This window comes from Aotus nancymaae, unplaced genomic scaffold (genome assembly GCF_030222135.1).
Source record: "Aotus nancymaae isolate 86718 unplaced genomic scaffold, 86718_ANA_hifiasm-v0.15.2.pri h1tg000048l, whole genome shotgun sequence".
NCBI lineage: Eukaryota > Metazoa > Chordata > Mammalia > Primates > Aotidae > Aotus > Aotus nancymaae.
In genome coordinates, this window is record NW_026988462.1 from 6361687 (window position 1) to 6389608 (window position 27922).

The 27922-nt window shown below is 40.8% G+C and overlaps 1 protein-coding gene across 2 annotated transcripts in view; it reads left to right on the forward strand.

The window, feature by feature from the left end:
* The first annotated feature begins 13733 nt into the window (after positions 1-13733).
* The window catches only part of DCT (dopachrome tautomerase), a 43131-nt gene continuing 28942 nt past the window's right edge, over positions 13734-27922 (forward strand). Inside the window, exons 1-3 of one of the 2 annotated variants that reach the window (XM_064362234.1) lie at positions 13734-14485; positions 24145-24444; positions 27137-27237. In XM_064362234.1, coding sequence (XP_064218304.1) covers positions 14191-14485; positions 24145-24444; positions 27137-27237 — 696 coding nt within the window. In that variant the 5' untranslated portion in view covers positions 13734-14190. The remainder of the gene's footprint in view (positions 14486-24144; positions 24445-27136; positions 27238-27922) is intronic. The other variant, XM_064362235.1, reaches the window with a different exon arrangement.

The following is a 27922-nucleotide window of genomic DNA, read 5'->3' on the forward strand; positions in this document are numbered from 1 at the left end:
TAAAAATGAAATTATGTCTTGAGTGCTCTGCTTTTGGGAGTAGAAGTAGTTGCATTCTTTCTGGAAGGCAGTTTGAGAACGTAACAAGAGCATTAAAAATAAGCATGTAAGGTTGGTTGTGGTGGCTCACACCTGTAATCTCAGCACTTTGAGAGTCCAAGGTAAGTGAATTGCTTGAGATCAGGAGTTCAAAACCAGCCCAGGCATCATGGTGAAACCCTGTCTCCACAAAAATTACAAAAATTAGCCAGGCATGGTGGCACGTGCCTGTATTCCCAGCTACTCAGGAGATTTAGGTGGGAGGATGGCTTGAGCTTGGCAGGCAGAGGTTGCAGCAGTGAGCCAAGATTGCACCACTGCACTCAAGCCTGAATGACAGAGCCAGACCCTATCAAAAAAACAAAACAAAACAACAACAAAAAAGAAATAAGCATGTAGTTGACCAGTTTGCTTCTTGGAATTTAACTCATGGAAAAGATCGTAGAGGAGGGCAAAGATTAATTGACAAGGACGTCTGTTGCAGAATTATTAATATAAGTGACAAGCTGTAACACTAAATATTTGAAAACAGGGAAATTAAATGAATTATGACATCTTAATTATCTATTATACAATGAGCATTCTATAGCCCTTCAAAATCATATGAGAAACACACGTAATGTATTGTTAAATGGAAAAATTATGCAGAATGTAATATAATCATAATTTTGTTTCAATTATGTATATGCACAGAATAAAGATTGAATGTATAAACATCAACATGTAAGCTGTGGTTATCTCTGAGTGAAGGAATAATAATTAATTACTTTCTTCTTCCGTTTCTTTAACACTTTAAAAACTTTCTATAATGTAATGAATCATTCCTTCATTGCATAGAAATATGCAATGAAGTTTTCAGGGTAAATGATAGCTTTGTGCTAGGGAAGACCTGCAGGAAGCTAGACAGTAAAGGATTAAACAAAATTCCACACATTTATTTCCTAATTTCGCTGCTGCAAGGAGAACAAGTATACAGCAGGAATGAAACAAAACAGTGAAAGAAGAGGAGATCAGCAAATAATATCAATGAGGCATTTCCTGCCTGGTAAATCCCTGAAGATAGAGGAGAAACTAGTCTCAGAGAATCCTTAGTGAAACCAGTGAGGCAGATTACACCTAAAAAAGACTTAAGGAACCCAGAGAAAATGATTAAAGGATACAGACTGGGGAATAGTGACAAAAGAATGAAAGTACCCCTCTAAGGAAACTGATTTCTGGGCTCTAGCCAGGAGCCAGGATGGGGGAGGCCAAGCACAGCAGGTGGGTGTTAAAAGCTGTGTCGCCTGCAGGGCCAGGTGGCAGTGTGTGGGGACAGGAGCACTAGCTGTAAGATCCTGGGGAGCCACCAGTGGGCTTAACGCAGGGTTTCTGGTCTTCTGGGATGTACTTGAGATCCAGACTTTTAAGTGGAAGCTCCTAATTTTATAGCTGTTGGCATCTCTAAACAAACAAACAAAAAAAACCCAGCTTTTATTCTTTTTTTTTTTTTTTTTTTTTTTTTTGAGACGGAGTTTCGCTCTTGTTACCCAGGCTGGAGTGCAATGGTGTGATCTCGGCTCACCGCAACCTCTGCCTCCTAGGTTCAAGCAATTCTCCTGCCTCAGCCTCCTGAGTAGCTGGGACTACAGGCGCGCGCCACCATGCCCAGCTAATTTTTGTATTTTTAGTAGAGACGGGGTTTCACTTTGTTGACCAGGATGGTCTCGATCTCTTGACCTCGTGATCCACCCGCCTCAGCCTCCCAAAGTGCTGGGATTATAAGTGTGAGCCACCACACCCGGCCAACAGCCTTTATTCTTTAGAGCAGTTTTAGCTTTACAAAAAGTTGAACTGAAAGTAGAAGGAGTTTCCAGGTAGCCTCTTCCTGCCCCACTGTTTCCACTGTTGATGCAGTTGTTAACTTAGGCCCATAGTTTATATGAGGGATCACTCATTCTTTGTATTGTGCGTTCTGTGGGATTTGACAAATGTATAATGACATACATTCACTGTTGCAGTATCACACAGGATAGTTTCACTGCCCTAAAAACCCACTGCATTCCACTTATTCATCATTTCCTCCCTCCCTAGGGGCTCTGGCAACCGCTGATCTTTTTACAGTTTCCATAGCTTTCATGTTCCCAGGATATTGTGTAGTTGAAATCATATCATATGTAGCCCTTTCAGACTGGCTTCTTTTACTTAGCAATATGCATTTTATTCCTTCCATGTCATTTTGTGTGTGTCACCATAACTTCACTGAGGTATAACTGACGTATAATATACAGCACATATTTCAAGCCTGCCATTGGATGACTTTTTACCTAGGAATTCACCAGTGAAACCATCACCACACCCAAGGTAATGAATGTTTATCTGTCGTAGTCCACATATCCCTTGGGAATTCCTTTCTCACAGCCCTACCTGCCACCCTGTGCTCTGGTCAACACTTATCTGCTTTCTATCACGTCAGATTAGCTTGCGTTTTCTAGAATTTTATATAAATGAAATCATATCATATGTACTGTTTCGTCAGGAGTTTTTCACTCAGTGTAAGTCTTGAGAGGCAGGCATTTCCCTTGGATTCTGTAGAAGTCTAAACTTCGAGAAGCTGGCAAATCTCCTCAGGATGGTGCCTGATAATATGGAGTCAGAGATTTGCCGTAATATCAAAAACTGTCTTATAAAGTATATTAGATCTGAAAATGGCCCACAGTGTTCTTTTCTTCAGGGTCATCTTGTAAAAGAGTCTCTCTTGTCCTGAGCACAGATGTGAAACATTTTTCACCATGGGATAAGATGAATCGTCCAAGCACAATGGATGCCTTGGGTGCTGCCATTCTCTATGACTGCCATGTTTTGATTGAGCAATGGTGTCAGACTTCCTTCCTCTGTACTTTGACAACTGCGAATTTGGAAAAAGCGCTTTCAATGTATACTTCAACAGGGGGTCAATATAGACTATGAAAACATACATACTATAATTCCAGTTAGGTTTTTATTTATTTATTTATTTATTTATTTTTGAGACAGAGTCTTGCTCCGTTGCCCAGGCTGGAGTGCAGTGGTGTGATCTTGGCTCACTGCGACCTCCGCCTTTCAGGTTCAAGCAATTCTCTGCCTCAGCCTCCCAAGTAGCTGGGATTACAGGCATCTGACAGCTAATTTTTGTATTTTTAGTAGAGACAGGGTTTCAGCATCTTGGCCAGGCCGGTCTTGAACTTTTGACCTTGTGATCCACCCGCCTCGGCCTCTCAAAGTGCTGGGATTACAGGCGTGAGCCACTGCGCCAGGCCCAATTAGGTTTTTAAAAAGCTATAGAAGGAATATTTTCATCTGGAATGATAAACACCCCAAGATTAATTAGAATAATTTCTTGATGGTGAGATTATGAGAGATTTTCTGTGTCTTAACTGCACGTTTGGTTGGCCCGTCTTTATTGTCTTCATAACCCAATTCGTTGATAAAAATGATGGAATGTCAAAGTCCATGGCAGGACTTGAGACATGCCACTCAAACAAAAGGATCTCACTCTGGCACTCTGGTTGGGGAGGACACAAGATGAATTGCAGGGGGATCTTTGAACATCTTGAAATTGTGTGGAAAAATTAGCATGGGTCTTATTCTGTTAAGAAAATTCATAGATTTTATTCGCTTCTCAAATGGATTCATGACCCTGCCCTTGAGACACTCAGCACAGGTAGAACCTTAGAGTGCTCTGTGAGAGAACTTAGAGGCTCTGGGTATCATCCGTGCTTCCAAAGGATGTCATGGCGGTTAATACCAGTCTGCTTGTCTGCAGTGGAGACACCTGTGTAGTTTACTGCCTTTCTCCTAGAATGCCAGAGCCCCTGAGCTTTCCTGAACTCACCTGGGCTTAGAATAAAAGCCTTAAATACTTAAAGTAAAAGGCTTAAGCCTTGCACATATACAATGTCTGGCACATAGTAGGCACTTTCAAAATATTTGTTGAGTAAATGAACCTTCATCTATAGTATCCTCCCCAAATTCACAGTCATTCCTAATAAAGGCAGGTCAGTCTTTATCTCATGGAAATACCCGGTCTGAGGTCCCATACCTTGAAAGAGAGCAGAGGAAACAAAATGGGACAGGGAGTAATAACACTAATGCTTGATCAGTGAGAAAGGGCTAAAGTATTGATTATTTGGCTGGAGAATTGCTAGGGAGTGACTGAATGGTTTTCAAAAAGATAAAGAGATTTACTTTGGATTTGGAAGGATAGGGCTGCAGGTGATGTTTATGTTGTGATGTGCTCAATGTCACTGGGTTTGTCGTCTTTTTTAGTTCCTATGTGTTGCTTGATTGCATGATTTTAAAGGTAAGAAAGCAATTAATGTATTAAGTCCCTACTATGCTCCAGGCACTAAGCTAAGGGGTAAGTATGTAATGTTTCTAGTTATTTATTCACTGGTTATTATCTTCATTTTACAGAAGAGGAAACAGAGGCTACCAGACTTGGACAAGAAGCCCTGTGACAGAACTATTTTCCTGACTCCAAAGTTGTGGTCTTTTCACCATGTTGAGTTGTCAAACTCATCATCTTCTTGGGGGAATTCAGCACAGTGCCTCATACTGAGGGACTGACAGAAACTTACATTCTCTTATTTCCTACTCCATGCCAGGTACTATGCGAAGCTTGCTTTTCTTGCCTTTTGTTATCTCATTTAAATTCCAAGAAACTGCTTCTTGAAATTTTAGTATTTCTAACTTAAGTGAATTGATGTAATATTGCTACCCTAGATGGAAGCCCTAAGCAGGTCAGAATAGAATTAAGAAACCCTCATTCTGATGGAGGAGATTGATTGAAGTTTGAGAATAAGCATTGGGCTCCTCCTAGCCTTGTATTAACTAAATTACCTTTTAGTGTTAAGCCATCAGCCTGCATTGGGGCATGATTTGGAAAAATATCCTGTGAAACTTGTAAGGTATTTTTAATATCATCAGACACATCCGCCAGTGTCATTTTATGGGGATCTAGGAAGAGATTTCTTGCAGGCTTCAGTATCCAGGAAAGCTGTGCTTCCCCATAGGAACCAGTTTATCCTGGATTGTTGGACCATGTGAATCTTAGGATGGTGTTTTTTTCTTTACCTTGGCCAACTATGAAGCTTAGGGCCAAGTTTGCAGCCCCCACATCAAGCAAGTGATTCATGCAGTATCTACTTTAATATCTTCCTTCTCTTACGTTCCTGGGTTCTGGGATTCTTACTTTACCCTTTTGCAAATTTATGTATTTCTCTAGCTTGTCTGAAATACTTTGAGAAATGAGACAGACAGAAACACACAGACACACACACACACATTCACAGACACACACACACACACTTCTGTATAAGTGCAAAGGTAATAAACACCCAGCCAAGTTGTTGTTTGCAAAATAGGGCTTAGAGAAGAGTTCAGGAAGAATCCCTAAAAAGTTGGTATGAGTGAATACAGATATAAGGACATAAGCTAAGAAGATCTCAAATCATGACTGTAATTAAACATTGCATTATTTGCAAAAGAGAAGGTCTTTGTTAGAAACTGAATAGCAGAATCCAAGAGGGGATATCTCCTGGGTGTATTGAGACCATTGGTTACCAGTGGAAGCCATCGAATCAAGGACTATTATAAAGAATGTTCTGAAACCCAGTAAAGAGAGGCAGCTGTGTATCATAGAGCTTAATAGTCTCAGAGTAGAAAAGTGCCTTATTAGAAAGCAATTCACTTTATCCTCTCTTTTTACAGCTGAGGCAAGACTAAGTGAAAAGGGATGTACTGCATACTTTCCTTTTGCATGCCAGCACCTAGCACCAACTTGCATATAAGAAGGATCCAATGTATGTTCCGGAAAGTGAACTGAATTAGATACCTTGGAGAATTTGTGAATGGATGATGCAGGGTAGACATTCATAACTTTGGAGCTAGGATGCCAGCCTATGCCTTCCTGTGCCAGTCTGTGTGTTCAAAGGAGGAAGAAATGGCTCAAAGCCTGGAAGGTAGATGTTTCAGAGCCATGGCTAAGGTGAATACAGAGAAAACATATGCATCTTTCTTCTGCTTGCCAACAAGTTGCCTGCTCTTTTCTCCCGTGCCTCTGAACGTGAAAATCCTCCCCTTTTTTTAGCCCCCTGCTCACCTTCCCTGTCTGATGCTTTTTGATCTATTCTTTGCTGCCATATCATGAGGAAAAGAAATTTTTTTTTTTTCCCAGTGACCAAGTTGTTTCCTAAATGCTGGACATCTGTCCTGATAAGGGTTTTGCTTTCTACATCTAAGAGCCTTTCTTTCATTGGTGGCATGAATTGTTCTTCAGAGGAATTAAGGGTTAGAAATAGTATGTGTGGTCTGTTACTTCAGTTGAGTGCATTTTTACCTCTTGAATGCATTTTCTTTTCTTTTTTTTTTTGAGACAGAGTCTCACTCTGTCACCCAGGCTGGAATGCAGTGGCGCGATCTCGGCTTACTGCAACCTTCACCTCTGGCGTTCAAGTGATTCTCCTGCCTCAGCCTTCCGAGTAGCTGGGACTACAGGCACGTGCCACCACGCCAGGCTAACTTTTTATATTTTTATTAGAGACAGGGTTTCACTGTGTTAGCCAGGATGGTCTCAATCTCCTGACCTTGTGATCCACCTGCCTCAGCTTCCCAAAGTGCTGGGATTACAGGCGTGAGCCACTGCGCCTGGCCTGAATGAATTTTTTATAGTCCATCCTTAAGTCTTTGTTTATACACCAAACACACTTTTTAATTTCAGGTTTTACATCATTTATCTTTATATTTATCTTAGTTCTTTGGTATGCACACTGTGCCCTCTAATTCTTATTTTATCATTTTGTTTTTTATACTTCCTTCTGGTACATGAACATTCAATTTGGATTTTTGTGTGTACCCTTATAATTTAATGACTGATTTGGGTAAGCAATAGAGCTACTCCTTCTTCAAAATACAGCTCTGTGGAGGGAATCACTCTCTTCCTGCTCAATTCTGATCAAATCCAGGAAATACCACCTATACATTTGTAAGAGGTTGTATGGGCTGAAAAAAATCTATATATTTTTAGTCAACTTTAGTACTAACAGATTTACCACAGTTTATAGTTGCACAATTAAGACTGTTCAGGGTCTAGGAGGACTTCCAAAATATGTTGTCTGCCAGGCACGGTGGCTCACACCCGTAATCTCAGCACATTGGGAGGCTGAAGCAGGAGGATTACTTGAGCTCAGGAGTTTGAGACCCAAGCCTGGGCAACATGGCATAACCTATTTCTACAAAAAATACAAAAATTAGCCAGGTGTGGTGGTGCATGCCTGTAGTCCCAGCTACTCAGGAAAACTGAGATGGGAGGATAGCTTGAGCCCAAGAGGCAGAGGTTGCAATGAGCTAAGATGCACCACTGCACTCTAGCCTGGGTGATAGAGCCAGACCTTCTTGTCTAAATATATATATATAGTACATATATGTATACACATACACGTATATATAGTCAAGAGAAAAATGTAAAGTATATAGCTATGAACTCACTATTTTATGCTAACATTTACATGTAAGGGAGTGGGGGCAGGGAGGATGTGTGTGTGTGTGACTTGTCTGTGTTTATCTGCCCATCTGTGTGTATCAATGTATAGAATAAACACAAGAAACTGGTTGAGTGCTGTCCCTGGGAATGGGGCATAATGGGGTGAGGAACAGGAGAGGAAAGAGCACTTGTTTTCATTCTATACTTTTGTAGATTTTGAATTTTGAACCATCCTGTACTTAGTTAAAAAAAATTATTAATAAAAAAATTCAAGCTAAAAAATTTTAGAATGATGAGTATTTGTGAGGATGACATTAATTACATAAAGGAGGAATTTCCTGGAAGCAGTGAAAAGAGTATAACCCAGTCAAAATCCCAGCAAGTTACTCTGTAAATAAGGACAAACAGTAGAAGTTTATATGGAGAGGCAAGAAACTTGCCAGTTCTATGACCCTGAACAAATGGTTATTCTCTCTCAACCCCAGATCCCTCATCTGTAAACCCAAAATGAAGATATCTACTTAATAAAGTATAATTTTAAGGATTAACTATGGCATTGGATATAAGCTGCCTAGCAGAATGTGGCACACAGTATGTACTCAGCACATTTTTATTATTTCCATTAAATAATCCACTAAAGCCACCATCAGCCTCAAATTTCTACACTGGCAAACCATTGCTCTGACCCATTATATTATTATTTATTTGTCTGAAAAATTACTATCCTCTTAACCAATAGTCATATGACCTCTATTTCAATGGATAGCCAGGAAGGGGTAAAAGGTCCCGCCGGAAGACTGAAAACTCCTCTCCACTGAGAAAATTTTGATTCTAGGAATGATTACTACACACACCGCCCCCCCTCCACACTCTCATACATATGTCTAAGCATCTAATTATAAGCACTTTAATAATTTTTTCTGAAAACTAAGTAAGTATTTATAACTCTAACATATAGAAGATATTCTTGTCCATAATGCAGTATTACTATCCAGAAATGAAGTTAACTGTTTTCTTCTTAGATTCTGCTTAATTAGTCAAATGATGGTATGCTATGTTTACAGCTATGCTATTCTGTTAGCCTTGGAACTTAGGAATCGCCATCACTAATTATGACAAATACATATGAAGACAAGGTTCAGAGAAGCCACAGAGGAGCCTTCTTATTAATTTCAAGAGCTGACAAAAATTAATTCTATCAAATAGGAGCCCTCTTATTAATTTCAAGAGCTGACAAAAATAAATTCTATCATTAAAAATAAGGAAAAATATCTTTTTCAAAAATTTCTTGACCTGAATCTGGAGCTTTTACACCAAGTTCATTACTTTATCATTGCTGTCAAAAACCAACTAACCATGGTGTCTGGGTCTGTCTGACATCCCCTTTGAAAATGGCTCTTCTCATTGAATCTCATCTGCACTCATTCAGTTACTTTTCATGGACCACGTGTACATGCACACGCACACACACACACACACACAGCTTAAAAAAACCTTCAAGCTTTCAATTCATTTCATAAGCAATAGAAAAGATATATGTTCTTAAAAATCATGGCAGACAGCTGCCTAGTAAGTTTTGTTGTAATGAATTTTTCATTTCTAAAAAGTATTCTAGTATAAGAAGGGAGACACACTGAAAAGTAGTAGAAAACAAGATAATTTCTTAGAGGTTTTGGTTTACCTTCAATTATGAAAAGTTTATAATATGTGATATTTTTGTAGTCACAAAATCTATTGAATTTATGAAAGCTAACTATTTATTTATGTCATGAAAAGAATTTCACCTTGAGCACCAATGATTCAAAGGCCAGGTTCGAGCTCAGCAGAAGAGTATGTAATAATGGAAGGGTGAGCAACCTTCTCGTGGAAACATTTAGTCCTCGCTGCAGACCCGAAGGAATACCAAGATGTCAGTGAACATGAAAAATCAGGGTGCTTTTAGGGACTGGGAACCATAGAGAGTAAAGAGTTAAAGAGTAAAGCTTCCACAAACTGAGTGGTTCAAACGATGAAAATTTATCATCTCACAGTCATGGGGCTTAAAGTCCAAGATCAAGGCATCAGCAGAGCCATGCTCCCTTTGAAGGTCATGAGGACAGATCTCTTCTAGGCCTCTCTCCCAGCTTCTGGTAGTTCCTTGGCTTGTAATACAGAACTCCAATCTTCACATGATGCTCTTCTTGTGTTCAAGCCTCTGAGTCTGAATTTCCCCTTTTATAAGGACACTAATATTTTTTATTAGGGCCCCATCCTACTCCAGTATGACCTCATCTTAACTAATTATACCTGCAGTGACCCTATTCCTAAATAAGGTCACATTCTGGGTTACTCAGGGTTTGGACTTAAATTTGAGAGAGACACAATTCAACCCATAACAGATAATAAATGATAAAACTGGGCATCAGAGTTCAAGCACTTATTCTCTTTTTACAACCAAGTCATCCTGAACACATCCTCAAACTTTTGGGTTCAGAAGGAGAGCTGGTATGGGTAATGTTGGTGAGGAAGAGAAACTGAGAAGTAAGGAAGTCACCATCATAAGACTTAGCTGCTTTGTGGTGACATGAAGAATTCTGCTTAATCTTATGGAAGTGCCAAATTGGGTGTAGGGGAGTCTACTTCTGTAAGAGTTAGCATTTGTCAATCAGTACCAGAGCTCCTCCTAAAATTCTAGTTAGTCCTATGCGTGGTCTCTGTGAACCATATCATCTCATAAATTTTAGATCTGGATGAGAAGTTAAAGATCATTTAGCCCAGTACTCTCAAGTGAGAAAACCAAAGCCCATCCAGAATCTAGAATAACTCATTCAAGACCATAGAATCTTGGCATCCTGATTTATAGCGCAGTGCTCTTTTCTCTCACTGGACAACCAGGGGTGAGTGAAATATGAGATCTCTCCTAGGTGTCATGGACATGTTTTTCTCCCCTCATCTTTGTCTCAAGCACCTCATGTGCAAAACTCACTCTTAGCTCATTGTTCTCCCAACTCAATTTAGAGGCAGATAGAAAGTGCTCAATATTTATTGAATGAACTTATAAATGACAGAAGAGAAGCAGCAAGCCTTTAAGGATAAACTCTTCAACTGGAATATCCAGGTGGCCTCTTGACTCACATGCCCCTCCCTCTCTACTGAGGAGTCCGCAGGGCTCTTTCGCTTCTTTTAAGTTGAAGGTGGTTGGATCTTCTCATAGATGTTTCTTCCAAACTGTGCTCCAGTTTCCCAGCATGGCAGCAGCTCCTCTTCTTGCAGGAGATGTGGACACCTGTTTGTGCTCCAGGGCAACATGGCTGGCTATGCCTGGGGGCTGCACTCCCTGCCCGCTGTTAATATTTACATCCAATATAACTCAGTGCCTAGCACAAATAACTGAATAAGTGCTTGCTGGAGGAATAAATGAGTGATAGACAATGACTATTGCTTGGACTATAGGATCCAAGTTAGTTGGGGATGGGAACTTATTCCAAAAATAACTTGCTAATGTCTTCCAAATCAAACCCCCGAATTTGAGGTTTAATATAAATTCTTTTCACATTTTTACAAAAGACACATTCATTTTAGAAAAATTGAAGAACACAAAGATGTACAGAAAAGAAAATGTAAATCTCTCATATCTTATCTTGTCATAAACCAGAAACACACCATTCATGGATTTGTTGGCCACACTTTGAGTAGCACATGCAAAGCAGCTTGGATTTTACTTGAAGTGCACTGGAAAGCACACTTGGAGAGGTGGGAAAGAGGAGACTCAAAGATGACTGGTAGGATTATGGTGATGCTCTCTGCGGAGATGGAGAAGACCAGCGGAGAACATATTTGGGAGGAGAGACCAAAAGTTCTCAACTTGGTTGAGAGATATCTAAGCCTTCAAGTAGAGATGTCCAGTAGGAAGTTAGATACATGAGTCTGGGGCTTTGACAGCTGAGGTCAAAGCCAGGGTCGTATTCTCAGAAAGTCATGATAGCCTGCATTTAAAGCCTCAGGCTAGCTGAGTTATCTAGCAAGTGTGGAAATGAAAGAAAAGAAATTCTAGGACTTAGACCTGGGGCATTCTGACATGGGAATTATTGACTCCTAAGAAATTTTCTCCTAACATTTGTGGAGCCCTGAGGCTTCACCAAAACACAGAACAAAATTCCCAAGTGTCACAATGCTGGCATGGAGTGGCAGTCAATAAATACACATGGAATAAATGAATGAGCTCCAAAAAAAGGGTTCAAAAACCCCTGAGACTGTGATTTTAGAATGCCAAGTTTCTTCCCACCCTTGATGTGTTAGGTTGAGCGGTGACTTCCCCCCAAAGATATGTCCATGTCCCAGGACCTGTGAATGTGACTTTATTCAGAGAAAAGAGTCTTCTTTGCAGATGTAATTGCGTTAGGAATCTTGAGATTATCCTGGATTATCTGAGTAGGCTCTATATCCAGTAAAAGAGACACACGTGGAGGAAAAACACAGACAGATGGGGAGAAGATCACGGGGCCGTGGCAGACGTTGGAACTGCACCTTCAAGTCAAAGATTGCCAGCAGCTGCCAGAAGCTTGAAGAGGCACGGAGGACTCTAGCTTGGAGCCTCCAGGGGGAGTGCAGCTGCCCGGAGGACATACGCCTGTCCTGCCAACACCTTCATTTCAGATTTCTGGCCTCTAGAACTGTGAGAAAACAGATTTCTGTTGTTTTCAGTCATCCAGTTTGTGGTCATTTGTTACAGAAGCTTCAGGAAACGAATACACATAGTATCTTTTAGCGGATGCTGTTGCAATATTTCTTTCTTTTTTTTTTTTTGAGACGGAGTTTCGCTTGTTACTCAGGCTGGAGTGCAATGGCGCAATCTCGGCTCACCACAACCTCTGCCTCCTGGGTTCAGGCAATTCTCCTGCCTCAGCCTCCTGAGTAGCTGGGACTACAGGCACGTGCCACCATGCCCAGCTAATTTTTTGTATTTTTAGTAGAGACGGGGTTTCACCATGTTGACCAGGATGGTCTCGATCTCTTGACCTCATGATCCACCTGCCTCAGCCTCCCAAAGTGCTGGGATTACAGGCTTGAGCCACCGTGCCCGGCCTGTTGCAATATTTCTTTTGGAGCTCTGCTGTTTTCTGATTCAGTGATTCTCAACTCTGGTTGCATATTAGAATTGCCTAGATATTTTCTAAGGAAGGCTGGTGTCTGGAACATCCTCAGAGATTCTGATTCAGGAGGGCTGTGGTACAGGCTGGTATTGGTATAGAGCCAGAATTGTCATTTAATTAGTCGAACAACTTAACATCATGGGGTGGCACAGAGGTACAGGGGTGGGAATACCTGTATAATTGTTTTGACCTTAGGAATTTGTTTTGAAACATAACAGTATGTGTCTTTACATTCAAGTATATTCTTAGAAACTGGCTGAAGCAATTTCACATTCTTGTGGCACTAAGTCCGGCTTCCACCATGAAACAGGTACCAGGACAGAGGACTTATCCACTGTGAAGGAATAAATGGATGCTTTGACACATGGCCACCGTTGCTCACCTTACCACTCCCCAGAAGCACCAGGAGGCATTGCTTGCTAGACTGAAGCTTGATCATGTTTCATTTTAGTCTAATCAAAAGATTCGCTTGCAAGCCTTCATTCCAAATGGTCCCAGTGCCCTCCATACAATCAGATAATGACAATTGTGAGTTTCTAGTGGTGTGCTACTTCACATAATTTAAAAAAATGCTGCATATAAGTGCTGAATAGGAGAAGAGTAAGTTATTATTTAGAGGGAAGAGGATTCCCAATTGTGGAACAAAGTAATTCCTTGTACCCTGGTTCTAAATAAATGTTTCTTTATTTTTGAAGTTGCGTGACCCCCTGTCGCGGTCTTTTTTGCACGCATGTCAGAAAGCAGTCATGAGTGCATTGTAGTTAGCAGTGTGAGCCTGTCTGTAAAGGGTCTTTGACGAAGAGCTCACTGCATCTATTGACTCCCCAGGATGTCTGAAGTCACAAGTTTGGCTGGAGCACATGAGCCCAGATAAAGAAGATGGTTTTGCCCTCCTGAAACAAAGCCAGAAACTTGATCTCCTTTATTGTGCACTTTGGGTCATGTGCTAATGATGAGGGTTTCTCTAATACTAATCCCCCTAATGAAGGCTTCTCCCAGCCCTTACACAAACCCACACGGCCCCGTAGCTTGACAAGCCAGAGAGAATAAAGGCAGCATGGTGTTTGGCTTTTGAACTGAGTTCAAGGCAATTAAAGTCAAGAGCTAAGGAGGGAAGGAGAGGGTTTAGAAATAGCAGCATAATAAGTAGTATGACTGGGTGCTCTGTAAATTAACTCAATTAGACAAAGCCTGATTTAACGGGGGAAGATGGTGAGAAGCCCTACCCTCATTAAATTTGGTTGTTAGAGGCGCTTCTAAGGAAATAAAATCTGTTAGTTGTTTGAATCACATAAAATAGTGTGTGCATGTTCATGTACACATGTGCACACATGTAGCTTCTGTGATTATTGTGGGTTTTTTTTCAGAGGAGAGAAATAGAACACAAAGAAAAAGAAAACATACTGAACAAAAAGACTGAAAGAGTGGAAGATAAGGAGAAAAGTGGGATAGAGACAAGAAAAATAAGAGAGAGAGAGAGAGAGAGAGAGCGAGAGAGAGCGCTCTCCCAATTATAAAGCCATGAGCCCTCTTTGGTGGGGGCTTCTGCTCAGTTGCTTGGGCTTCAAAAACCTGCCAGGAGCTCGGGCTCAATTCCCCCGAGTCTGCATGACAGTGGACAGCCTGGTGAACAAGGAGTGCTGCCCACCCCTGGGTGCAGAGTCGGCCAATGTCTGTGGCTCTCAGCAAGGCCAGGGGCAGTGCACAGAGGTGCGAGCCGACACAAGGCCCTGGAGTGGTCCCTACATCCTACGAAACCGGGATGACCGTGAGCAGTGGCCAAGAAAATTCTTTCACCGGACCTGCAAGTGCACAGGTGAGGCCCATGCGCCAAGCTTGGTGGGGAGGGCCCGAGCTGGGGAAAGAGCTTCTTCTAAGGAAGAGATGAGACTCTTGGCAGAGACTCTTAGATTAGGCTTTGAAAGACAAACCAGTGATGGTTTTGATGGGAAGCATATTCAATAAGGCCGATGTGCTGGTTTATTCTTCACACCCTCTAGCACATCTAGTTATAAAAGCTAAATAAATATGACGTGGGCCAAGCCTGGTTATATGAAAGCATGCCAACATACTATTGGCTTGTTTGTTGGAAAGGGAATTTAAGAGCTTAAACACGTCAGCTTTGAAACTAGGAGCAAGTCCTTTCAAGAGGGATTCGGTGCCCTCTTCTGAAATGGGTTTGCACTTGTTAAAAAGGGGTAGGTGAGGCTTGGTATTTAGAAGACAGGAGTCAAAGGCAGGTGTTCTGGTCTCAGCAGTTCTCATGATTTGAACAGATCTCAAGCAGGGTGCATCTTTCTCGTTAAAGCTTATGACTGGGTTGTAACTTTGCCAAAATTGTTGAGACATGGCAAGAAGGAGCTTTCTCAGGGAGCTAGGGCAGGGAGGGTTGTTCTTAGGTAATGGTGGCTTTTTGTCACTCTTCTCTGGACTTAAACTGGACATCAAACATTTGCTCAGTGTCCTTCTTTTAGATCCTGGTCTCTCTCATTACCTGTTGCTTGGACATCTCTGTGTATTTCTCATTCCTCTGGCTCTTCAGGGCTTTTTCAAATCCTCTGCAATCGTTTCTGCCTCCAGTTTCCAGCAGCCATGCCCTGCAGGGATAAATGTTCAAAGCCTGGCGAGGCCACTGAAATACAAAAAACACAAGTGGCAACCTCAGCAAAGCCCTTGGACACTGGACACTGTTCTAGGCTGGGTGGCTGCAGAAGACTTTTTCCTTTTAAAAATACTTTTTAACTTCTGTTCTTGCAGGATGCTAGAACACAGGAGAATATAGGGCATTGAGCTTCGTAAGGGGTTGAAGAGGTACTACTAAGGGAACATACAAAGGCCTGTGGTGTTGGTGTAGGAATGACATTCGATTTAGTTTTGATTTTAAATTTCAACTTTGTTTTAGGTCCAGGGAGCACATGTGCAGGTTTTTAATATAGGTATGTTGCACAGTGTGGGGGTTTGAGGTATGATTGATCCTGTCATGCAGGTGGTGTGTGTAGCACCCTGTAGGTAGTTTTTCAACCTTGGCGCCCTCCCTCCCTCCCTCCCTCCCCCGCCCTCCCCTGCCCTCCCGTCTCTAGCAGCCCCTAGTGCCTATGCCTGCTGTTGCCGGCTTTATGTCCATGAGTACCCAGACATTAGATTTATTTTTTCATATTGAAAGTTCTGGCTTTAGGCTGGGCACAGTGGCTCTTGCTTGTAATCCCAGCACTTTGAGAGGCAGAGGTGGGTGGATCACCTGAGGTCAGGAGTTTGAGACCAGCCTAGCTAACATGGTAAAACCTCATCTCTACTAAAAATACAAAAATTAGCCGGATTGGTGGCGGGTGCCTGTAATCCCACTACTCTGGAGGCTGAGGCAGGAGAATCTCTTGAACCCAGAAGGCAGAGGTTGCAGTGAGCTGAGATTGCACCACTGCACTCTAGCCTGGGCAACAGAGTGAGATCCATCTCAAAAAAAAAAAAAAGTTCTGGCTCTATAATCATTTTGTAGTAATATTTTAAATTCTGTCATTTAGAAGACTACCTAGGTCCTAATTTTGCCCTGGGTATTAATCATGACAAAAATTTCAATAACATCTTGCATATATATTATGCAGTTTTTCTAAGCTATTTAAGCATTTGCTTCCATAGACTTTGTCTCATAAACTATGATGGTTTTTCAGATGAATGAGGAGCAGGTTGTGGTTTTCAATCACACTAACACAGTAACTTTGTTCAAAACTCCAAAATACTTCCAGAACAATTATTTCTATGTCAATCAATGAAAAAGTGCTGGCCCAGCATGGCGGCTCACACCTGTAATCCCAGCACTTTGGGAGGCCAAGATGGGTGGATCACTGAAGGACAGGAGTTTGAGACCAGCCTGGCTAACATGGTGAAATCCCATCTCTGCTAAAAATACAAAAATTAGCCTGGCATGGTGGTGGGCACTTGTAATCCCAGCTATTGAGGAGGCTAAGACAGCAGAATCACTCAAACCTAGGAGGCAGAGGTTGCAGTGAGCCAAAATTGTGCCATGCACTCCAGCCTGGGCAACAGAGTGAGACTGTGTCTCAAAAAAAAAAAAAAAAAAAAAAAGCATGGTGGTGGACACCTGTAGTCCCAGCTACTCCAGAGGCTAAGGCAGGAGAATCACTTGAACCCAGGAGGCAGAGCTTGCAGTGAGCCAAGATCCCGCCACTGCACTCCAGCCTGGGTGATGAGAGTGAAACCTCATCTCAAAAAAGAAAAAAAAGAAAGTGCCAAAAGTTTTAAAAAGCTGGAAATTTGCATTGGATAGAATCCTGAGGCAGAGGACTTTCGGAAGTCAGACATAACTGTTGACTCCTTTTGTCACCAGCTTTATATTTTTTACCTGGTTAGCAAGTTTTTTTTTTTTGTAGGGATAGAAAGAATAGAGGATGATAGAATAGAAAGGATCATTGCTCTTTCCCTTTGCTGAGGAAATGTTTATAAATGTTGCTCTAGAAGTAACAGGAACTTAGAATTATGGAGACCTACTTTCAAAATGGACAAAAAAGGATCCCCTGCTCTAAAAAGGCATTGGGCCAGACATAGGGCCTGTCCTTTAAGTCCAGGTTGTAAGGAAATCCCATGTCCATAAGCCAGGTCAAAGAAGCAGGGCTTCTTCCAGGGAGATGGTTTTCCTCTCCAGTCATTGTCAAGGCTGGGCATGGTCCTGAGACCCCACCTGCAAGTTGTGGCTCACCTTCCCCCGTGATCTGCTCAGTCCTGATCCATCAGGAACATAATTCTTTCCACATCTACATTTTTTAAAGGTAACTTAAGATTTACTGTATCTATAAATTCAATTTACTAGACTTTTAATGTTTTCCAGTTTTATGGAGGTGTAATTGTTACATAGAACATTGTACACAATTAATGTGCATGATTTGGTGTTTGGACATACACATACAGTTCTGTTACCATCTCCACAATCAAGATAATAAACATATCCATCATCTCCAAAGGTTCCTCGTGGCTCTTGGTTTTTGTTTATTTTTTGTTTTTGTGGTAAGAACAGTTAACATGAGATCTGCCCTCTTAACACGTTTTTAAGTGCTGAATGTTTTATTGTTAACTATAGGCGCTGTTTAGTACAACTGATCTCTGAAACTTGCTCATCTTGTATCATTATAACTTTACAACAACTCCCCACAGCCCCTTCCCCATGCCCTGGTAACCACAATTCTGTTGTGTACTTCTATATGTTCAGCTACTTTAGATATCTCATATAACAAGACTCATGCAGAGTTTGTCCTTCTTAGACTGACTTATTTCACTTAGCACAAATGTCTTCCAGGTCCATCCATGTTGTCGCAAATGGTAGAATTTTTTTTTTCTTTTTAAAGGCTGAATAATATTCCATTGTATTATTATACCAACTTTGGATGGCTCTAATTATGTTGCTAGATGGTCTTTTTCTTTGAATCTCAGGACACGAGACTAAGTCCTTAGGCGACTGAGCTGGGAAATTAATTTGTGTACATCACAATTACCATTCTGTGACATGATTAGCTTTGTCATGATTTGCGGGGCAATCTTTGGAATTTAAACCTGATCCTGAGCCTCCAAAAAAACCTCTACAATAGCCCGATGACTCTTTTGCAAGATTTCCTGGGGCACTCCTGGGGTGATCCAAAATTTCTTAAGGAGGAGATGTAGGTGTAAGTTTCTTGTAACAGACTATGTATGACCCTGAATGTTGTTAATTCTTTGGAAAATAAACACTTCCTAGTTTCCATAATCACGAAGCTGGCAAAGTCATTTCAGCCTAATAAATAGAAACACACACAAAACCTGGGATTTGTTTTTTAAAACCCTAAATTCTATGGTGAAATTCTCTGTAGAGAGCTTCTCTATAGCCTCTATAGGGATAAATTGAAACAAAAAAGCTACTGAGCTTAATTGTCAGGAAGAGCTGAATTTCAGGAGACTTTGAATTTGCTCTTTACCTTATAAGGCTTACCTGCCAGTTGGCTTTACAAGAATATGCCATTTCCAGCTGTGTCTTTTGACTTTTGAAAAATGTATGCACCAAATAGTTTTTGAACAGTTGACGGTGAACTTCTTGTTTGTACAAGTGACTTAAGTGCCTCCATTTTCCAATCTCTGAAATGGGGATAATGATGAAACCACTTGTAAAATCCTTTTGAGTACTGTAGATGAAAGGACCTATGTAAGTATAAAGTATTGTTATTAAAATAATAGAATCTCTGATTAAAAGGAATAGGCTATTTAGAGTTCCTTGTAAATTCACTAATCGGTGGTCTTTAAGCTTATTTGGTCTAATGGCTTTCTGAGGTTGAGCTAATGCAGTTCATGTAGGAATGTGTGGTGTTTAGATGTTCTCACTCTTTTTCCATTTTTATCCTAGTCATTTGTCAGCATAAGACTTTGACTCTTTAAATTTAATTTTTGCTCAAGGACATACTCTATGGTCGATAGATTGATTTTATCTAGGGATCATTTTTTTCCTCTCTCTCCATTTCCCAATAAGATAACACAGTTCTTTCTAAAATGCTCCTCTTATATTTTTTGCATTGGTAGATTAAGAAGAAAAAACTAACTCATATTAAATTGAGGTAAGATGCTACTAGGATATCTAAATTAAAGAAATAAGCATTTTGTGTACTGGGCTTTCATGTTATACTTTTTAGTCATCTTCAGCATTTCAACAAATTCTTTAGGTCAGGTTTGTAAGCTTAGAAATGAAAGGGACCTAACTTCAGAGCTTCGGAATATTTTCTCTGAAACATGTTGGAAAAGGAATTTTTTAACTGAATAAATTTCTGAGTCATAAATAAGCTCCAAACCAGACACAAACTTTCTATTTCCCCTGTCCCATTCTTTTCACAGGTGTTGAAAGCTTTCTTATTAGAACTTATACATTGCTTTTTGGAGGCAACTCTGGTTACATGAAAGTTTCTTGTTCACTATAGTTGTGAAGCATCTCTGATTTTCTGAGTCAGGATTAATCATTTTGTCACTTGTCATCCCATGGAGCTTGGTTTATTCCTCTGTTTTCACTTTTCCCACAGTTTGACTTGTGTTGAAGTGTCATTGTGTACGTGTCCTTCATTTCCACTAGACTAAGGTTTTATGCCTTATTTATACAGGTGCTCCCTGACTTATGATGGGTTTACGTCCCAATAACCCATCATAAGTTGAAAATACCATAAGTCAAAAATGCATTTAATACACCTAACCTATGAAGATCATAGCTTGTATAACCTACCTTAAATGTGTTCAGAACACTAGCATTAGCCTACAGTTGGGAAAAAGCATCTCACACATGGCCTATATTATAATAAGGTGTTGAATATCTCATGTAATTTATTAAATACTGTACTGAAGGTGGAAACCAAAATGGTTACATGGGTATTCAAAGTAGAATTTCTACTGAATGCATATTGATTATGAGCTATCCTAAAGTTGAAAAATTTTAAGTTGAACCATGATAAGTCAGAGGCCATCTGTATTTGTATCCACTAATGTCTTATCCCTTTTATTCAATTATTCATTGATTCTTTCATCACCCACCCACCTACCCAACATTTATTTAGCTCCAATTAGGCCCTTCAGATACAGAGAAGGGGAAAAATACTGATGTGATTCTTAAGGAGTGCACAGTATAGTGATATGTATGACAGATACAAAGACAAGCAATTGCTATACTATTTGATAAGTGGTCTCTAGTAATACTAGTAATAATTACACTTAATATAGAACTCACTATATACTGGATGTGGTTCTAAGTTCTCCACATGAATGTGCTTGTTTTTCATAACATAAAAGCTATGGTGGCATAAAGGAGGATGTGTTGAATTGTTGTGTTTTTATTTTTATTTTTATTTTTTGAGACACAGTCTTGCTCTGTCACCAGGTGCCAGGCTGGAGTGCAGTGGCGCAATCTCGGCTCACTGCAACCTCTGCTTCCTGGGTTCAAGCAATTCTCCTGCCTCAGCCTCCCGAGTAGCTGGGACTACAGGTGTGCACCACCACACCTAGCTAATTTTTGTATTTTAGTAGAGACGGGGTTTCACCATGTTGGTCAGGATGGTCTTGATCTCTTGACCTTGTGATCCGCCTGCTTTGGCCTCCCAGAGTGCTGGGATTACAGGTGTGAGCCACCGCGCCCAGCCGAATTGTTGTATTTTTAAATAGACTTAGTTTCTAGAGCAGTTTTAGGGTCAGCAGTTTTAGGGCAAAAGTGGTCAAAAGTACAGAAATTTAACCCTCCCCTGCCCTCACACACTCACACCTCCCTCACTATCAGGGCACGTTTAGTGTTGGCTACCTTTTACATAGTAGGTATTCAATAAAGTATTTGTCAAAGAAATACAGGAGAGAGACAATTATTTTGTTTCTGCCAACTACAAAGAATCATGGCAAAGAAAATAGAGTAGTCTTCAGATTCATGGCATGAGCTATGAATTACGCAATTTCAACAATCAGACCCCCACATTCAAAAACAAGTGTTATGCCTTTAAATGTAGGAATGTATTAAATTTGTCCTTATAATATTTAGGGGTGTTATTGATTAATATTTTTAAACATTGAGACTTTGTTATTTCAGATCAGTTTTGGGTTCATATCAAAATTGGGAAGAAAGTACGAACAATTTCCATCTCCCCTCTCCCCCACACTCTGCGATCTTCCACTAGCAACATCCGAAACCAGGGTTACAATCAGTGAACCGATTATTATATTATCATCGCCCACATTTCTCAGCATTTTGAAGCAAGGAGTCACTCTTCTACTGTAGAGAGGTGACTAGATGTTTACCTCCGATCGTCTGTCAGTAGCTGGAAATGTAACTGAGTTTTAATCTGGGTTGCTACTCTTCTTGAGACACAGCGGTTTGTTCACTCGGTTCTCAAAAAAATGTTCCATTCCTATAAAAGCTGCCAGAGTAGACGATATGTTTTAATCAAATCTGTTTTTAAAAGTTGCCCCAGGGAAAATAGACTTCAAGGTCCATAAAACTTCAAGCATCTTGCATAGTATCTGATGGGCTAGTAGCCGCTTCATAAATATTTGTTAAATAAATAATTTGTATTTAATCGTTTATCTCTAGGACTCCACATTTATTTTAATGTTTAACTTAAACTATTCAAAAACATGGTTTTTGGTCTTGGGAAGAGTAGAGTTTTTCCCTTTCTCCAATATTTTTACTTATATTCTCATACAGTGCTGAAACAGAAAAATACAGATAATTAATTGAGCTATGTAAAAGCAGGAGGGCTATATGTTACATTATAAAAAACGAAAAACCCAAATAACCAATTACAGTTAAAGAAAATTCTTCCCACTTCCATTTTAAGGAAATTTTCTTTAACCATCAAAAAATCCACTATAGAAAAGGAAGCCTGTGCATTTTCCTTACACAGTGCTGTGTTAATCATTTTGTTTTCATGCTGTTGGAAAATTTTCCCTTCCTTGAGAGATCCGAGTAACCCTCCCTCCACTGTGGTCACAGTACTTTTTACTTACCTCTATTTTGGAACTTGTAGTTCATCAAAATTGTTTATAGAGGCTGCTTTGTCTGCGAATCCACAGAACAGGGAGAGAAAATGTAGGTGGCGTCATCCGCTACGCGCTCGATACTTCTGTTATTCACTCAACACACGCTTGTTTTGAGCAAGGCTCAGCGGAGGCCTAGTTAATGAGTTCAGAGCCTTCCAGCTGCCTGGAGCTGAAACACCTGTAGAGATGTTTACAGTCAGGGTAAATAAATGTGAAGAAAGGGGATGTATGAAGTGGACCTGTGGAATCAAGAATGACCTCAGAGAGGACCAATGTGTTGCTTAAAGGAGAAGCAGGTCACGCAGGCAAAGAGGAATTTAGGGACACAGTGAGGGAAAGTGTTCCAGGAAGAAGGAAGAGCAAGCAAATAGGCCTAGGGCATGAGGTAGAGGAGGAGGAGGCGGAGGAAGAGTAAGTGAGCTGGTCACCCTCTTTAAATGCTTTGCATATTAATCCCTTTAATTTTCTGGGAGATAAGCATTATTATCCCCTTTCGTTTCAACCGCTTGCTCTAATGATATTTCAATTTTACCTTTAACCTAAGGAATGAAGTGTGGGTCATACCCAAAGCAATAAGTTGCCAGGCGAAGAGGGGAAAAGTCTGGGGCAAGCTAAAAGAATTTAAACTTGAGATGCTGATCAGAGAGATGCCCAGAGCTTGATATGGTCAGTCCTGTCCTCCTACCCTGGGCTTTGAGAAAGCAGAGAGCTTTGTGCAGCTGACAGGAAATCCTGCAGTATTTGGTACTTCCTGATACCACGGCTGCTGATTCACCCTTGTGACTTGCCAGCCTCCATTGATTTTGTCTTAATGCTGTCAACTTGGTGAAATAAGTCAACTTTTTAAATGTGAGATTTCATCTCGATTCCTGGAAATCAGCTAATTTATGCGTTTGTTTATTTTATTTTTTTATTTTTTTGAGGCTGAGTCTTGCTCTGTTGCCTAGGCTGGAGTGCAATGGTGTGATCTCGCTGCAACCTCCACCTCCCGGGTTCAAGCCATTCTCCTGCCTCAGCCTCTAGAGTAGCTGGGACTACAGGCATGCACCACCACACCCGGCTCATTTTTGTGTTTTTAGTAGAGATGAGGTTTCACCATGTTGACCAGGCTGGTCTCTAATTCCTGACCTCATGTGATCTGTTCGCCTTTGCCTCCCTAAGTGCTGGGATTACAGACGTGAGCCACCACACCCGGCCATGTATTTATTTTGGTTCCATCTTTAGCTTGCTGTGTTTTTTCTTCCTTCTCTAAATCAATGGACTGTTCTGTGTCAGATCTTTGTACGGGTGTGGAGCAGGCGCAGGAGGAGACACTTCTGTGATCCTGGGAGGAAGGAGTGTGTGCATGAGTCTGCTAGGGCTGCCATAGCAAAGTCCTACAGACTGGGCAGCTTAAACACTGAAATTCACCCTCCCACAATTCTGGAGACTGGATGGCTGAGATCAGGGAGCTGTTTCCTCTGAGGCCTCTCTCCTCGGCCTGCAGATGGCTGTGTTCTCCCAGTGTCTTCATGTGGTCGTCCTTCTAAAACTGTGTCCAAATTTCCTCTTCTTTTGAGGACACCAGTCATACTGGATTAGGGCCTACCCTAATGATCTCATTTACCCTTAATTACCTCTTTAAAGACACTATCTCCAAATATAGTCACATAGGAGATATACTGGGGGTTAGGACTTGGGGGGCGCAGCTTAGCTCATTGCAGCATGCAACACATTTCATGTCCTGTTTCTTTGCTGGGAATGTTTCTAGGAAACTCTCTGGTGCTTAGTCTACTTGAATATAAAAACATTTAAGAGGAGACCATGGGAAGAAAATTGACTTTCTTTGCCGTCACGTAAGCACCTTCATCTTCCCTTCCATTCAAATTTCAGAGTGCAAATTCAGAAATTTCTTCCAAACAACATAAACCCACTTCCTTTCTATCTTTCTGTTTTGTAAACTAGGAAACTTTGCCGGCTATAATTGTGGGGACTGCAAGTTTGGCTGGACCGGCCCCAACTGCGATCAGAAGAAACCAGCAGTGATTCGGCAGGACATCCATTCCCTGACTCCTCAGGAGAGAGAGCAGTTCTTGGGCGCCCTAGATCTCGCAAAGAAGAGCATACACCCCGACTACGTGATCACCACACAGCACTGGCTGGGCCTGCTCGGGCCCAATGGGACCCAGCCGCAGTTTGCCAACTGTAGTGTTTATGATTTTTTCGTGTGGCTCCATTATTATTCTGTTAGAGATACATTATTAGGTGGGTTTTTTCCCTGGCTGAAGGTATTTTATTACAGGTTTGTGATTGGGTTGAGGGTATGGCATTGGGAAGTAATTTCATGCAAGTTAATTAACAAGAGAGCAACCTCAAGGCAGCCTTGGGTTTATGAAGGTCGTAGAATTATCAAATACTGCCTGGAGTTAGAAAGAAGCAGTTTCTTTCTGCACTTTGGCTGCAGACACTTTAAATGTTCACTCCTCTACTGTAGGTTCTTGGTTCAAAGTGTAAACTGTGCTCTATGAAGCTGTTAATCATCAAAGGTGTGAGTCGGTGAGATGAGGCAAATTCCTTTTGATTTTAGAAGAAAATATTTGCAAATCTGGCCTTGGAAGCCCTCTCTGACCTTTTCTCCAAATTAGAGGAATTAACTGAGCATGTGCCAAGGCACATGAAGCTTCTTTGTGTAGAATTAGCGTGCTCATGTTGGAAGTAAGTATCTTGTTAAGCTCACATGGTAGATAAACTTTGGATAGATTTTAGACGGTCTATCACATGATAGACTTTTCAGATCATTTATGGCACTCCTCTATGGCCCGGAACCCCCACATTGTTTGGAGTTGTATTGTCAAGGAAAAGTACAAGCTTAGTCACAGCCATGTAGAGTTTCTGCTGCTTAGCTCTTTGCAACACAGTTGGATGCTTGGGAAAATGGTGACCTGCCCTTCCATGTCTTAAACACTGGGGCCTGGGTAGGACTTGGAATGAGGGGGTTGTCTGTTACAAACTTCATGGATCTGCCAGGCGCAGTGGCTCATGCCTGTAATCCCAGAACTTTAGGAGGCTGAGGCAGGTGGATCACCTGAGGTCAGGAGTTCAAGACCAGCCTGACCAACATGGTGAAACCCCGTCTCTACTAAAAATACAAAAAATTAGCTGGATGTGGTGGTAGGCACCTATAATCCCAGCTACTTGGGAGGCTGAGGCAGGAGAATCGCTTGAACCTGAGAGACAGAGGTTGCAGTGAGCCGAGATCACGCCATTTACTCTAGCCTGGGCAACGAGAGCGAAACTGCATCTCAAAAACAAACAAACAAACAAACAAACAAAAATCATGGATCACGTAGGTTCAGCTTTGTCCTTAGTTATTTTTCAGTCAAAAGAAAGCCATAGACAGCAATGTATTCCAGGAGGGCTTGAATCCATCCTAGATTCTTCTCATAGCAGTCGTTGAATGCCTGGCTGTACGTGCACCTGTCCCCATTTTTGGGGTCCCTCACTGAGATCAGGATGAATGAAGACATCAAGCTCACTTTGAAGAGCGAGATTCTGATTTGGACGCACTCGTCCTTGTGCTCATCAGTGTTCCCCTTCACTTGATGCCCTCTCGTTGTCGGGTTCTGAGAACTTGAAACCTTGCTCTGGATTAAACGTGAAAAAGGGCTGTGTCTAACATCAGCGACAGCAGTTCTTTTCTCAGTGTGAGGCTTTTAAAACTTGCCTTCAGGTAAGCATCTGTCTTTATCGATAGATGAGGAGGCTCTTTTGGCTATAAACCTTTATAGTTTTCCTGTCATCACTCTGAGGAATTTTTGCTTTATGAGAGGGTAGTCTCTCAAGAGGAAAAGAAAATGATAGTTTCTGGTCATAGCTAGGAATTGAATTTATATTCATGTCTGTTCAGCTCTCTGAAGTTATTGTAGGTATTTTGAACAAGACCTAAAGTTAGCTAAAGTTTCTACATAACCATCAAAGCTGTTATGAAAAAGGGAAGAAGGATGGACCAGGCAGCAAGGAGGTCATTAAATCATCCAGAGCTTTTCACTGAAATTGGCAGTTCCAGTGGCCAGCCTACATGGCTTGAATGCATTTTTCTCTCTTCTAGTCTCAGCGACAATGCTTGTCAACTGGTCGTTATAACAGACTGATGGGTGAGGCAAACTACATAAAAGTTCTTTTTGGTTACAAAAATACTGCATTAGGACTAAGTGCAGTTGAAGTTATAACATTATTAACTAATCCCTCTCTTTCAAATTTATACATTTGTGAAGCATAGGTTAGCAAATGCCTTTTAAAAATACATTTCATTTAGGTCTTAATAATCTTTTTTTATTTTTTATTTATTTTTAAAAAAATTTATTTATTTTACTTTAGGTGCGTACTGTATCTGGCATTTCTCCCCATGTTATCCCTCCCCACCCCCCCCCACCCCCCGCTGTCTCGACCCATCCCCCCACAACTGCCCCCAGTGTGTGATGCTCCTCTCCCTGAGTCCACGTGTTCTCATTGTTCAACACCCACCTATGAGTGAGAACATACGGTGTTTGGCTTTCTGTTCTTGTGTCAGTTTGCTGAGAATGATGGTTTCCAGATTCATCCAAGTCCCTACAAAGGACACGAACTTTTGGATAGTCTATTTCACCTGAATGGATTGTTGCTTACAATTAAATATGTATCAGGGGCTCCCAACTCTGAAAGTCATCTGAATTCCCCGGATCTCTGCTAGAAATCAACCTTTTGAGAAATAAAGGACGGTTTATCCTAAAAGTACTATTACTTCTGAAATTCCTTTGTCATTCATGTCATTACTGTTGCTTTTAGAGAGATAAATAACAACAAACTTTTTTTCCTACTATTATAAAACATCATGGACTCTATAGATACAGCCCAGGTAAGGTTTAACATTTTAAAAATTCTATTCTGTCATCTCTAATATGTTTCCCAATTGTTTCAGGACCAGGACGCCCCTACAAGGCCATAGATTTCTCACATCAAGGACCTGCTTTTGTTACCTGGCACCGGTACCATTTGTTGTTCCTGGAAAGAGATCTCCAGGTAGGTCAAAACTATGCATTTAGTACTTTTAATTTTTTTTAATTTATTGTATATATTTAAGGCATACAATATGAATTTTGATATACTTATCTTGACATGCATACAAGATAAGTAAAGTGATTACTGCACTAAAGCAAGTTAACATACCCAGCATCACACAGAGATATCTTTTTGTGTGTGTGTGATAAGAGTACCTAAAGTCTCCTCTCTTGGAAAATTACCAATATATAATACAACCTTAACTATAGTGTCAGACCTCTAGACTTATTTATCCTACATAACTGCAACTTTGCACCTTTCAGCCTATATCTTCCCATTTCTCCCAGCCCTTTGTAACTACTATGTAACTGTCTTTCTATGTATTCATTGTTTCTTTTTATTTTTTCTTCTTTTCTTTAGATTCAACAAATAAGTGAGATCATGCAGTGCTCTTTCTGTGTCTGCCTTATTTCACATGGTATAATATCTTCTAGATTCACCCATGTTGTTACAAATGGCATGATCTCCTTTTTAAAGGCTGAATAATATTCCATTGTATACAGTATAGATATATATGTGTGTGTGTGTAGATATTTTATACACATGCTGATTTATGTCACAATTTCTTCATTTATCCATCTGGTACTCCTAATCTTGGTAGACATTTGGTTGAGACACATATCAGTCTTTGCCTTGTATACATTCT